The sequence below is a fragment of the Hydra viridissima genome, unplaced genomic scaffold (assembly GCF_058129835.1).
Source record: "Hydra viridissima isolate aposymbiotic clone 2 unplaced genomic scaffold, HvirCarnegie_v1 scaffold_1, whole genome shotgun sequence".
Lineage (NCBI taxonomy): Eukaryota > Metazoa > Cnidaria > Hydrozoa > Anthoathecata > Hydridae > Hydra > Hydra viridissima.
The window spans coordinates 12,974,043-12,987,698 of NW_028324300.1; the positions used below are offsets into that span (position 1 = coordinate 12,974,043).

At 34.9% G+C, this 13,656-nt stretch overlaps 1 protein-coding gene across 1 annotated transcript; it reads right to left on the reverse strand.

Annotated features, from left to right (window-relative positions):
- Nucleotides 1-10,386: 10,386 nt before the first annotated feature.
- Nucleotides 10,387-11,413, reverse strand: LOC149893402 (uncharacterized). Its single transcript, XM_090100144.1, has 2 exons — nucleotides 10,830-11,413; nucleotides 10,387-10,726 (listed from the first exon to the last, which is right to left on the reverse strand). The coding sequence occupies exons 1-2, from the start codon at nucleotides 11,411-11,413 to the stop codon at nucleotides 10,387-10,389; spliced, it is 924 nt and encodes a 307-aa protein (XP_089956270.1).
- Between the last annotated feature and the right edge of the window lie 2,243 nt (nucleotides 11,414-13,656).

Here is a 13,656-nt window from a genome sequence, read left to right on the forward strand (position 1 = left end):
TCTTTTCGCTCTTTAATATCTCTGCAACGTGCGGAAGGTATTTTGGCAAACAATTTATCGTGTCGTAAAAATATTTGTTATAGCTGCTTGATATTTTTAACGCTGCCGTTTGTAGTTCTTGCTTTATTTCGAAAATGATTATCATGTTTCTTCGATATTCATTTTTATCCAAAACTTCGCAACGTCTTTAAGCACGCTCGTCGGTACCATGGCACCGTGTCTCCTATTTCTTTTTTGGTCTGCACTTTTCTTCTATATCCTCGTTCATCAATCTTTTCATCGGTTTTCGCCAGTTTGTCCGATAACTCACAGAATTTTCAAATTTTCCATTGTCGAGAATTTTTGCTTTTTCAAGCAAGTCTCTAACGCCATAACTTGACATTTTCATAAGTTTGGTTGGCGTTATTTTGGTGTATAACTTTTCCTCCTAAAAATCCGTTATTCGTTTTTTATTACTAATCAAAAATTTTTTACACAATTCATTAATTCATTAATACAAAACTTAAACAAGTAAAAAACAAAATAACATCACTTCCACGCACGGACAATGCGTCATCTCTCAATCGACGTATCCGCCGCAATATTCAAACTTTAAAACCGAAAAAATATTTTTTACTTTTTGACCTCCAAACGCTTCCAAGTCGAAAGATAGGATAAGAAGTTTTTCGCAGAAGACTTTTTCATGCATTCCACCTTTGTAAAAAACAACAACGTCTTTCGAAATGTATTGTTTTATATACCTATCTACGTCTCGACTCTTGACAATGTTTAAATTTTTATTTTTGCGTGATAGAACGACAATCAATGAACTCGATCGAAAGAGTATGGAAAAAAATTTTAATTTTTTTGGAGAAATATCTTTGTAATCCATGCAAGACAAGCTATGCACGTTGATGATGGAATTGAATGGGTTGAAGATTCGCCTAATAGACAGCTCGCAAATTTAAACGTGATCTTTTATCTTTTACATCGTGACGAATATTTCTTTTTTTTAAGAAAAAGAAGAAATATTCATCACGAGCTTTTTTTCGTAGGCACCCACCTGGTGGTTCTTTTTCCAAATCAACGAAAACAACGCTCGCAATTGACGCGTCGTTTTCGATGTTCACAATTTTATCAAAAACGGTTTTTAAAGCACTGAAACCAAATCGCTAAACACACTTTTTTAAACGATATACAAGTCGACGAACAAAATGACAAACGCATACTTCGCTCGTTTTGAATTTCAATTTCAATCCTATCAAATTTTTTAAAAAAGAGGTCGACAATTTGCAAAGCAATCAAAACAAAGCCCTGCTCAAACACTTTGATTAGTTGAGAACCAAAGGAAACATACAAAATTCCACGGTTGCTCAAAAATGATATAAACAATTTACCTTTTTATTGAACAAACGGTTCCGTCAACACTTTAATAGAAAACGAAATGCTGCGTCCTCTTCGAAAAAAAGACTGACCGATATTTCGATAGACAACTTTATTAGTGAGGAAGATAAAAATCACATGAAGATGCCAATTCTAAACAATGTCATTATGGTATAATTCAATTCGGTGATGAAAACCGAAAAAATGGAAAAGGGTTCGCGCTTACTTCGAGAGCCGAAACAATTTTGAAATGACTGAGGATAAACTCAAAAAATTCTCGAACAAAATTGAAAAGTTGAATGTGCAATAGAAAAACACATGGAAAGACGAGAGCAAATTTTTGAACAAGCTTTTGGAAAAAGAATAATATTGTCGCAATTTTGTTTATCAATTGATGAATGGCAACTTTTCCAAAGAACAGCAAACGATATTTAACTTCCGATTATCTTCCTTCTACATGAAGTTTACTACTGTTCTATATCCCATGCCTGAGTCGAGTGAAAGAAAAAAAATGTAAAAAAGAAGTAAAAAACGGTTTTAAAGAACAATTTTTTCATATTTTACAAATATCTTCTTACAATTTCTTTTCGATAAATTTTTCGAAGTTTTTCTCAATTAATGTTTTTACTCTTTGTCCCACACCCGCGCTGACTTTCCCTAATGCTGTTGCTTTTGTAGTGGCTGCTACAATCGTTTTGCTTTTGGTGCTAACGCCGCTTTCGCTGCAATGGGTACAACTGCTGTTGCTTTTCCCGCAATGGCTTCTTTGGCTCCAATGACTGCGACAATCGGTTCGATGAGAATAGGTAAGCCGCCTCTTTGTCTTCTCTTTGTTCGTTTTTTGGTTTTTCTTTTTCACACTCTTCTTTTTCGCGAGTTTCAAACCATGTCATCAGCTGATTTCTTTGTACGACTGGCCGATCCAACGCTTTATTTCCTTACTTCGAAGATAAAAATTGATCCAAAGCGATTTTTTCCAAATGAATCAGTTTTTGAATTTTTTCACCTCTCCCTCCTTACTTTTTGTTTTTTTTCTACGATATTTTCCATGGATTTTTTGAATATAAACCATTTTTTTAAAAAAACATTTTTTTACTTCCGTTTAAATTAGCAAAATAATAAATTTTTTACTGGCTTGTAGCGTATTGGGAGAGTACTTAATTTCCTCGTTACACCCGTCCCGTTTTTAATATACTAGCATTTTGTTGGCACCGTTACTTGGAGCATTTAGAAGCATGTTGTAATCGCTCGTCATGTCAAACACCAATATTTCGTCGTAATTGATTATGGAATCGAAATAATCACCCACCTTAGTGATATGTGTGTCGTTTTCAGCATCAAATGCCGAAACGAAATCTTAGATGTCGGATGAGGACCGCCGTTGTGCCGACTCATGTATATGCGATACGCTTGACAACGGTTCAAAAAATCCTTCATGTCGAAGTGAATTGTGTCGCCTGCGTTGCTATTGTGGCTGCCTCTGCAGTTTGTAAAGAGCACTTTTCGAACTACTACTTCAATTATTCCAGTTTATCGTTCAACCCTTCAAATTTTTTGTTCATTTGTTTTTCACCTTCGTCTTTCCAATGTTAGAAATGCACGCTAAACTGTTTCAACTTTTGTTGTTTCGTCTCGTAAAGCTGACGAATCTTGTCATGCTGAGAAACTCTTATGAAAAGCAATTTGCAGTTGACTTTGAATCTGTTCGAATAAGCTTTGATGTGGCTTAATTTTTATCGTTTCTATTGCAATTCGAAGTTAAATACCAGATTGGGGTTTTCATCGGTGATTTCATTAGAAAGTTCAGGTTTCCACCAATTATCGTTGATTTCGCTCTGCAAATCTTTCTACTTGAGCCATTTTGTACCGTCGTTCAAAAAAGTTGTTTTCAAAAACACGTTATCCTCATCAGTCCTTTTCAAATATTCGTCGTTCATTAACTTCACGATGTTGTAATAAATGTTAGGTTTCTTGCAAATTTCGTTTCTAAAGTCAATACTTTCACATTGCATCCGTTAAGCACGATAAGCTTCTTGGAAATCAAATCCAATATGACAGGTTCGTCGTTCTTGTCAGGGCGAGAAAAAAACGCATGCGGGTTTTTTTATAATAATCAATCACCCTTCAAATTTAAGAATCGTTTATTTTGTATTTTACTTTTTTTATCTAAGCAAGTTGGCCGGAATCATCATGGACTAAAAGTGAATAATAAATTTTTTTTTCAATATGTTTTGTTCACGCAATTTCATAAATCCAGAAAAGGTAACGAAAATTCGTTCACCACGTTTAAATGATCTTTAACTGAAGAAGGATCGCCACGAAAATCCGAATGGTAAAAATTTGTCCCTTCGTACAAGAAATCGTCCAACACTTCTTCCCACTTTACTTTTTTCCATGTTTTTTTTTATTTTTTTTGTAAATATAATTATAAAATAAAAGTTATATAAACCGATTCCGATTTAAACTTTACACACCATTCTTAATTTTCATTTAACTAGTTTCATTTCAGCAAATAAAAATTATTGATCTTATATGAATGACAAACAAAGTGAAATATGAAAAAAGAAGATTTAGAGGTCTTACGGCGAAAGAAAACAAAAGAGGAACAAGAAAGAAGAAAAAAATGGAGCGCTGAAAAGAGAAAAAAGTTTAACAAAAGACAAAGAGGGTTGCTTCGCGCGAAAAACTTAAAAATAAACGTCTTTTTAAACACGATCTCTTTAAAACGTGTGCAAATTAAAAGCACACAATTTAAAAAATAACACTTTTTACACCCATCATCTATTTCGTTACACACCCGTCTCATTTAGTTTGAAAGCACTTTGAGAATGGTCGCTTTTGTTTTCATAGCATATCTCTGGCTTTGTTTTTGTTTCCTTGGAGCCGTCGATTTCTTAAAAAGGATTATTTACATAAGTAAGATTCTAATTGATCGGCGTCCCTTTTGGTTACTTTTCTCTGCAAACTGGTTAGTCGGTTTTATTTACTTAGCTTAACCCCGGGTTGGCTTTGCTTACTTAAGGACCGTCGATGTTAAAAATACCTTGCGCAGTTGAAAAACAATCAGTTCAAAAAAGCCCCAAAAGAGAAAAGACCCGCAAGCTCTGCCCCGATTTTCAACCTACAGCAATTTATTGGCAGCGAGGGAAGGGGTAAAAAAGGGAAGCTCCTTCCTCTTTTTATTTTTTCAAACTTCTCTTAAATGCGCGCTTTCGTTAATTTTGGCAATTGGAACTCGTTTTTTTATTTTAAGTTTTTTAGAAACTTTGTTTTTCACGTTTTTGCTCGGTTAATTTTCACGTTTTTGCACGGTTAGTTTTCACGTTTTTGCACTGTTAGTTTTGTAGCTATTGCGAAGTTTGTTCTCAATTTTTGAACGGTTGCATTTTTTCTTTTTTTTTCTTTTTTATTTCAAACGATTCCGCTTTTGACATTAATAAGTTTTACGGTCTACGCAGTAAGTGTGTTTGTTTAACCACTATTCCCTTTTCAGCTCAACCCAAATTGAACATAAAGTACAATTTTTTCATTCTGCACTCCTCACTACTATGAATTGCCGATTCTGAAGCATTGATACTTTTCCATACTTAAGGAATTCAAGATGGCGTCGTGTTTTTAATTTTCTGCAATCATGAATTGTGTATTCTAACGCATTGACATTTTATAATTCCGCATTGTGATTTTTAGAAATACCGCATTGTGATTTGCTATAGTTAATGTTTTCAGGATGACATCGTGTTCTGAGTTTATATTTAATCATCAGGTCTGAAGAGTTGATCATAGTCCATAAATGTAAAGCATGGTTTTCGTTTGTAGTGTCCGAGAGCTAGCGTGTGAATTCCGTCTTGTAAGATGAATCTTTTGTCGTCGTTAGCGCTGAGTGCGACTTTGTTAATTTCTTCAGTGTAAATGTTATGCTGATGTGATCGGATAACGTTCATAGCTGTAAGCTTTTCTGTCTTATTCATCAAGCAGTCGTAATAGTCTTGATGAGTGATGTGTTTTTGAACGACTTTCTTTTTAACTCCTTTGCATTTTTTGTGTTCATATTTAGCGATCTTGTAAGAGTAGAGTTTAGGACGAAGTCCAACAAACTCTTTAATTTGTTTACCAGCAGTCTCATCCTTAAACTTGCCTATAACCTTTTTATTTTTAAACCCAACGTCAAATGCAAAGTTTTGAACGGCAGGATGGTCTTTTGGAAATTCGCTCGTGTCAAATTTAGCTTCAATATCGTTAGCAATGTCTTGATAAAAATCATCCGTTTCGATTTCATAAATGAGCGAGTCGGTGTCAGTCATGAGTAATTTCGCGCGATCTCCGTATTTAGGTTTGATATAGTCGTAATGATGCTCAAACATGAGAATTTTGCTTATGTCTAGAACGCTCAGTCCTAAGTAAACAGGCTTGTTGTAAAAGAGTTTTGTTCTTTTCATGTGAACCGCTGCAAGGTTTTCATCAAAAATGGTATTTCTATCATAATTAGGTTTTCTTGACAATTTTAAGACTTCTTTTCTTGCGGTGACCAGTTTAATATCAACATGCTTTCGAATATTCTCCATGGTTTTTCCAAAGACAGAGTTATTCATGAGCTTAAAAAATTCTTTTTCAAACTCGTTTTTAGCTTTTGCTCTTAATGTGGTGTTGAGGTCAATGTATTGTTTCATGAAAGGTTCTTCTTCAAAGGTGATGCCTCGATGAATTTTGGTAATGATCAATCCAAGTCGTTCATATAGTTTTAGACTTTCATGATGAATAGCATATTTTTCCTTGTTGTTTAAATTGGGAACGAGCTTTTCTACTTTTCCAATGGTTAGTCTTTCAGGAGCTAAAGGATAGTCGTTGTGTAAATCGTGTAGGCTTTTAGGATAATCCAAGTCGACTTCGAGAATGCAGGGCATGGATTTCCAATTGGTGAGTTCTTCTTCAGTCATCCATCTGAACCCTCTAACAGGAAGAGGCTTACACATAGCCCATCCATATAAATTATTTGCATCTAAGTATTGGATGAATTTCGATGGTTGTGAAGGATCATAATCACTCATGTATTTGTTGTTAGCAGTTCCATATCGTTTGCTGAGCATGCAAATTCCACCGCGTATCCCTTTTTCTATCATATTAAGCATATCAATATCAGACAGAAGCTCTAACTGAATTCCAGTTAGTTTCAACATAGCATCCCAACCTAAACCGGGTGAGGTGTAATACCAAGCAGGGTCAAGCTTGTAATATTCCATGCAAGTGTCTCTGAAATTTTCAAAGACATCGGCAAGTATCAACACGTCAGACATGTTGTATAGTTTTTGGTAATCTTTAAACGTTTCACATCCAAATACATTCCAAACGTTTTTTGCATGCGCATAGTCTTCAGAGCTTATTCCCTCATCATTCAGTTTTGAATGGAATGCTTCAATAGGTGGTAATTGCGTTTCGGAGAACTTTTCAATCGAGTCCACCCAGTCATAAGGGTAAATACCTTTTTTTCTTAATAAATCAAACTTTTCTCCAGAGTAATATTGAGCAACGTTTTTGCATTGGTCATTGTTTAGATTTTTAGCCAAACCGTCTAAACTACCAGCCATGAATCTGAAGCTATCAATAAACCTCATCTCTTTCCATATTTCCTTTAGTTTACCTTTCTTATCAGTAAATTCTCTCACTTTGATGCTTTTTGTGAAGCTGATATATTTTTCTTCATTGTTGGGTATGCAATTGAGTTTTCCACCTAATTTCTTGATGAACAAATGGCTGTCATAGCCAGACAAATTATGTAAAATGATGGGAATAAATTTTGGAAGTTTATAATTCAAGTTGCATTTGTTATGAGCAGCTCCACGATACTTTCCAGTCAATGACAATGGTCTAAGACTTTATCACCGTTAAGGTCTTTATTGCAAATATGACATAGAGTTGCAGATTCATGATCTTTCTCATCCTTATCAGTCATGACTTTCTTTTTTATTAAATCAATCTTATCGAAAATCTTTATAAGATCAGCTTCAAGCATATTTATAAACTTTTGAGCTACGTCATCCTCATCGCTTTCAGCTGTGTACATGACTGGTTTTCCTTTGTAAAGACTATCGTCAAAGCATTTGATATAATAGCAGAAGGAGCTTGGAACGTGCTTTTGGTATTGTTTGGTGTATGACTCTTTATTATTATATTCAGTGTTGTCCTCGATGGGTTTGATGAAACTTTCAAAGTCAGCATATACAACATATGGAACTTTCATACCTCTTTGATAGTTTTTAAACTGAACAGTCGTCCCTTCTTTAGGAAGTTCGATTCTTACTGAGGTGTTATCATAACAATAAGGTTGATGATGTTGAAGCTTTTCTTCCTGGTCATAGCCTTGCAAGCAATTTCTACAATAATACATTTTATGCTGTTGATTTGATGTTTGTGTTGACAATAATCGACTCAAACTTTTAATCATGCAATAATGGTCAGTGTCTTCGTTTGAAATAAACAACAAATCAACACAGTTATTTCGATCTGCAAATTTAGATATTCGTAAAGGATAAAGTTTTTCATTTTCATACCCAAAGACGTTAATGCTAATAGTTGGATTATTTTTCTCAAACTTTTTGATTTTATTAAGCTTGACAGGAAACTCCATTCCATCCCAATTCAGCTCTTCTGATTTTAGAACTAAGTCTTCATCGATTCTTTCGTTGTCTCTATTTTTTAAATTCTACGCTCTAGTGACTGACCATTTAAAGCATTGATCATCATCGTTTTTCATGTTGATGATCGCCTTTTTGTTTTTCAGCTCTTTAGACAACTCAATATAGGAAGAACCGCTGATAGGCTCGTAATCAGTAAAGTTAATGTCCATCCTTAAAATCTTAGACAGGGTAGAATTAGATCCTAAAGCATTGTATTTAACACTACTTTCCAAAACTTTTTCTTCCATCTCACCCATGAGCTCTCTTACATTTGTAGCTGTTAGAATAATCTCTGATCTTGATGAAAAGCTCGCTTCACGAGTCACTTCTGCACCAGTCATCATGCTTACAGATTTCATTTTGCACGTTAAAATAATTCTTACTCTGGTGTTTCTTTCCCCTTCCATGGTTTGAATGGCAGACTCTCTCACCAAATTAAAAAAGGTTGCAAGGTCGTTATATCGAGAAGAAGGTCTATAAGAAAATTGCCTCACAGAATTCTCTGCCGAATGTTCAGTCATTTTAAACTTTACTATAATTGGCTTTGGCAAGGGCTGTTTGTACTCTGTTTTCAATACAAGCGATTTGATAGACTGTATCTTTTTATCGATTTGTTTTGCTGATTCGCTTACATTCTTCTTGACTACTTCAGGAACGTAGGGCTCTATCCATTCTTTAACATCATCAAACTTAGTTTTAACATACGACGCCACACTTTTTGCAGCTGACGTCAGACTTGAAAAAAATGAAGGTCTCTGTGGAATGACTGGTTTTGGCGCTATAGCAGGTGTTAAATCTGAAACAGGTTCGTCAAGGATAGGTCTTTGCAAATGAGCTGGTTTTGGAGCAATAGGAGGCTTTCGCACAACAGGTGGAATGATCTTTGGTTTTGGCGCTATAGGAGGCTTTTGCACAACAGAAGAAACAAGCCTTACTTTTGTTGGCTTTATTGAAACTTTTACAGCTGGTCGAACAAACCTCACCACGGTAGGTCTTTCAGGCAAAGGTCTTGCCTCAGTCGCGCGTCTACGAAAAGTAGCAGGAGAAGAGACAACTCTAGGAGGCTGCAAAGCCATTATAAGTTCTCCCTTTCTCATTTTAGAGTACCCTCTTATTTTTTGTCCTTTAGCAATTTCTTTTAATTCTTTCACCGTTTTGTTTTCCATTTTATTAATATAAATTTTTTACTTATACCATTTTTTCGATTTTAAATTCAATATAAAGAATTTAAAAACTTCTTACTCCAGAAATCTCATATTTGTATCCATCTATTACTTTTCCATTTCTACATTCAAAGTAATTCCATCCATGACCCGTCTTTTTCAGTGACTCGTAAGCAGACTTGTATTTCACCTCCTCGCCAGTATCAATATGAGTTATTTTCAAACCTAAAGGATTATTTCTAATTAAACCAAGTCTCGCATATTTAGGATCAAGAGGCTTCTTTTCTTTTTTCTCATTTTTTCTAGGTCTTCCCACAGGTCTTACCTCTTTCGAGTTTTCCAAAATTGCATCTTTATCAATCAAGTTGTTCTCAACCGCAATCATCATGAGAGACATTTTATTGTCAGACGTCTTGGAAACACCATTTTCTTTCAACAAATTTTTCAAAAACTTTCTTGTGTATATCATCTTTTTTTTATTTTACAAAGATTTTTTTAAATCAAATTCGATTTTTTTTCATTTCTAACATCTGAAGTATCCTAAAGTTTTCATACACAATGTCTTTGGAAGCGAGTGAATGATTTAAAAATGCGCTTTTTAGATTTCCAGAAATATTTCTTTTCTCCTCGAAATCACAATCCAAACCAAGTACATACTTGTCAATCATTCTTAGCTTTTCTTCTTTAGGCAAGCCTTTCCAAGTACTGAGATGTTCTTTGATTTTCTTTTCCATTCGTGAATATTCCGTATCGTCATTCCACATGATTTGGTAAAACTTGTCTCTCTCTTCATCACTGTACTCTTTTGGAATATTAAAATTCCCGTTTTCAGTAACGCAAACAGATTTGTTAAACACACCTGTTTTTCCAAAGGGAAGAAGCTCAAGATGTCTTTTTTTATCGGTGTCAGTCTCTTTTTTATCGGTGTCAGTCTCTTAGAAAAAACGGAAAAAACTTCATTTTATTCTTATTTTTAAGACTCTTAACTTTTTTTCGGTCTGCCTACAGGTCGATCTTCCTTCACGTCTTTAATCAATATGCTTTTATCAATCAAGTCGTTTTCAATCGCAAGCATCAATAATGACATTTTATTGTTTGACGTTTTGGAAATTCCGTTTTCTTTCAGCAATTTTTTCAAATCCTTTTTCGTATATCTCATTTTTAAATTAAAAAAATTAATTTGATTGAATTCAATAAACAACATTCATTCTGCTCCCATCTGATTTAAGTCTAAGCATCTTATCGGAAATGAGGACAGCAAAGGCTTGAGTGTTTGCAGGAACGTTTGCGTTAAATGTAGCTTTTATTTGCACATCTACCACTGAAGTTTTCAACCTCTCTGCCTGCTTGCTTACATCAAAAACAAAAATAGGACAAATGCTCTTATAATTTAATGCAGTCAAATTAGGCTGAGATATAATTTCGTTAGTTCCATAAACTTTATTGTCAAACTTAGAGGCATCTCTATAAGCTCTTGAGAATCTATTGTTATTAAAGTCCAAATTGTAATCAACAGCAGGATATCTTTCACTGTTTAAAGTGACACATGTTTTTCAAGTCGCAGTGATTAAAGACTGAAGGATTCTCTAGTTGACTTCCAGATTTATTGGTTTGAAATCCAACAATGATATACCTTGGCCGTTCACTAGCAGATCTTGCGCTCAGCCTCCAACTAAAGTTATTTGATACAGGAACAGCGATGGTGTCACATTGTCTAGATCTGAAAGCAAATGGTACATCTACCTTTGATTTAATGATTTTGTAAAGATTGTTACTAGTTGCGATAGAGGGTGTAACATGAGGTATAAACAAGGATAATTTGCTAAGGTCTATTTTTCCTGCAGCTGCTGCTTCTGCTCTAAAAATAGCATCACTATCGCTCTTTCTCACAAGAGTAAGTGTATGCTTAAATCCATAGAGCACTTTATCGTAATCATCACAAAATCCAAAAATGTGCTTTAAAGGAATGCAGAACGAAAACGATCCTTTTTCTTCACTTTGCTTGATGATGTAATCTCGTCTGCTGATAAATCCAGTGTTGGCTTCATTTGCTAAAGCTGATATGTCTCTTTGCCACAGCTGGTTCATTCCTTCAGACACTTGGAACTCTACTGGATATTTTAGGAAACCAATCATGGTAGTAGCTTGTCCAGGTTCGTAAATGGTTTCCACCTCTTGGTTTGACAACTGATAAGAAATCTGGCTGAACATGTGCATGATACCGTTATTTGCAAGAGTAATAAGGTCTGCATCAGCGTAGGAAGTTCCATCTGTTTTTAAAAGTCTTCCTTCAACCAAAAGGTACGCCTCAGATGGAAGCGTGAACAAATCTTGCTGCTCAATATTGATTCTTATTTCTCCATCCACGTTTAGATTCTTATTCACTGGTTCGTATTCATGAAACTCGAATCTCTCAATTTCTTCATCAACAATAATCTCTTCTGTAAAATTTAAAACATCGGAATTTGCCATTTTTATACATCAAAGAAAAAAAATTTTTATATTTCACAAGTGAAATCCATGGAAATCTACGATTTTTTAGATCCTCATGCAATCAAAAGCCCATTTCCCTTTTTTACCAGGTCTTGTATTCAAATCGCTCCTCCAAGCATGGAATATTCATCTATAACTGGTGCTGCTCTATTAACAATGTTTGAAATAATTTCTTTGCTTTTAAGGCTAAGATCATTCTTTGCAGCTTCATGTGGTTTTGGAGTTCCAGTCTTGGCATACAATTTCTCAATGGTCTTTTTACCTTTATCAATAGCCACATCTTTAGCAGTGGAAATGGCTGCAGAAGCTAACTCTTTTCCTGCAGATTTAGTAGCCATGATTGCTTCTCTCCCCAGTTCGGTTTTTGCAATTTTATTAGCCAAAGTAGATGCTGCTCTTGAAGCGCTTGAAGATGCTGCTCTTCTCAAGAAATTCTTAAGCGTGTCAATTATCCCACTTCCACCTATAATATGCTTCTTAACATATCTATTTCTATAAACGATCATTTTTTAATTCCAAAGATTTTTTTTATTTCATATTGATATACGCCATCATAGCCTTGTACTCGTCTTTATTAATCCTATTCTGTCTCAACAGCTCATCGCAAATGGAAACAGCTACATTTCTCGACTCTTTATTTCCAGCATGTCCTGCAGCGATGCTCAAGTTGAGCTTTTCCACAAGAGCATTTGGATCGCTCGGAAGGATAATCACACCATGACCTTTTTTTTCTTTAAGTCTGCTTTCAATAGGTATGATGAATTTATTGTATTTCTCAACCTCTGTTACTTTAGGCTTGTTCTTTCTTGCATCTAGCTTTACGGCTCCGCTATCTGCTAATATTTTCGAGTAATTAGCCACATCTTCATCCGTCACGTTGAAATTCTTTGAAATGTTCGGATTGGTCATCAACTCCCAAAGACCTTCTGTTCCTTCATACCTTTCGCCACCGACAATCATATCATTCCCGTCAAACAAAACACCCATTTTTCCAATCCTATATCGACCATCGTTTTTACTCAATTCAAACTTGTTATTAAAACTTTCTTTAAATTTAGCTCTTATATCCATATCAATCAAACTTCTCAAAAACACATCTCTTTTAGGAAGAATAGACGACTCTTCCATTCTTGATGATTCTAAAAAAGATTCATTCCTAGGCGGGTATTGATCAGTCTTGGTCTCAGTCTTGATGTTATCGATCATCTTTTCATTGCTTTCAATCAGAGGCTTGTAAAGCTTACTCAAATCAGTCTGAAGATTAGCATCATAAATATTTTCATTCAAACTATCTTGATAGATTCTTTTTCTTCTTTCAACAAGTTCTTTCACAATTTCATCTCTCTTGTTAGGGTCAAGTATTTTAAAAAAGGACATTTTTTAAAACACAAGAAAAAAACTTAAACGTAGACTTATATGTGTTTTTTAGATCTTTAATTTTTCTTAGATTCTTTGAATCCGTGGAAAAATCTTTAATTTTTCTTAAACATATTATTAAACGCTTTTATCGCATCTTCTCTTCCTTTTTGGATCAACGACTCTTTGGTTATCTCGTCAATGTTGCTTTTTGTTTTAGTTCTTATTTCTTTCATCAGACTCTTAAACTTTTGAAGCTCGTCTAAAATCAATTCATACTCTGAATCGCTCACAACGTTGTCTACTAAAGCCTTTGAAATGTGGCTGTTGATGGTGTTCAATTTCGACTCTGCCAACACTTTGATCTTTTCATGCTTCTCCGCTTTTAATGCTAGTTTTTTGTTGACTTGTCCTCCTACAATGGATAAAAATCCAATTCCAATAGCCACGCCTTCACACGCAATCGCAATAGGAGCAGCAGCGATGGTGCTCAAAGTTCCAATTCCAACAACTCCAAGTGCAACACCACCTGCTTGCAACGTAGTGTCATCACATTTTAGAAATAGTCTTAGAGGCAACGGTTACTCTTTCTCTTGGCCCTTCAAAGGGTC

Coding starts and splice junctions, on each gene's coding strand:
- LOC149893402 (XM_090100144.1), bottom strand. CDS start 11,413: ATGCACATGTTCAGCCAGATTTCTTATCAGTTGTCAAACCAAGAGGTG. Junction 10,727..10,829: donor TCTGCTAGTGAACGGCCAAG/GTATATCATTGT, acceptor CACTTTAAACAG/TGAAAGATATCCTGCTGTTG.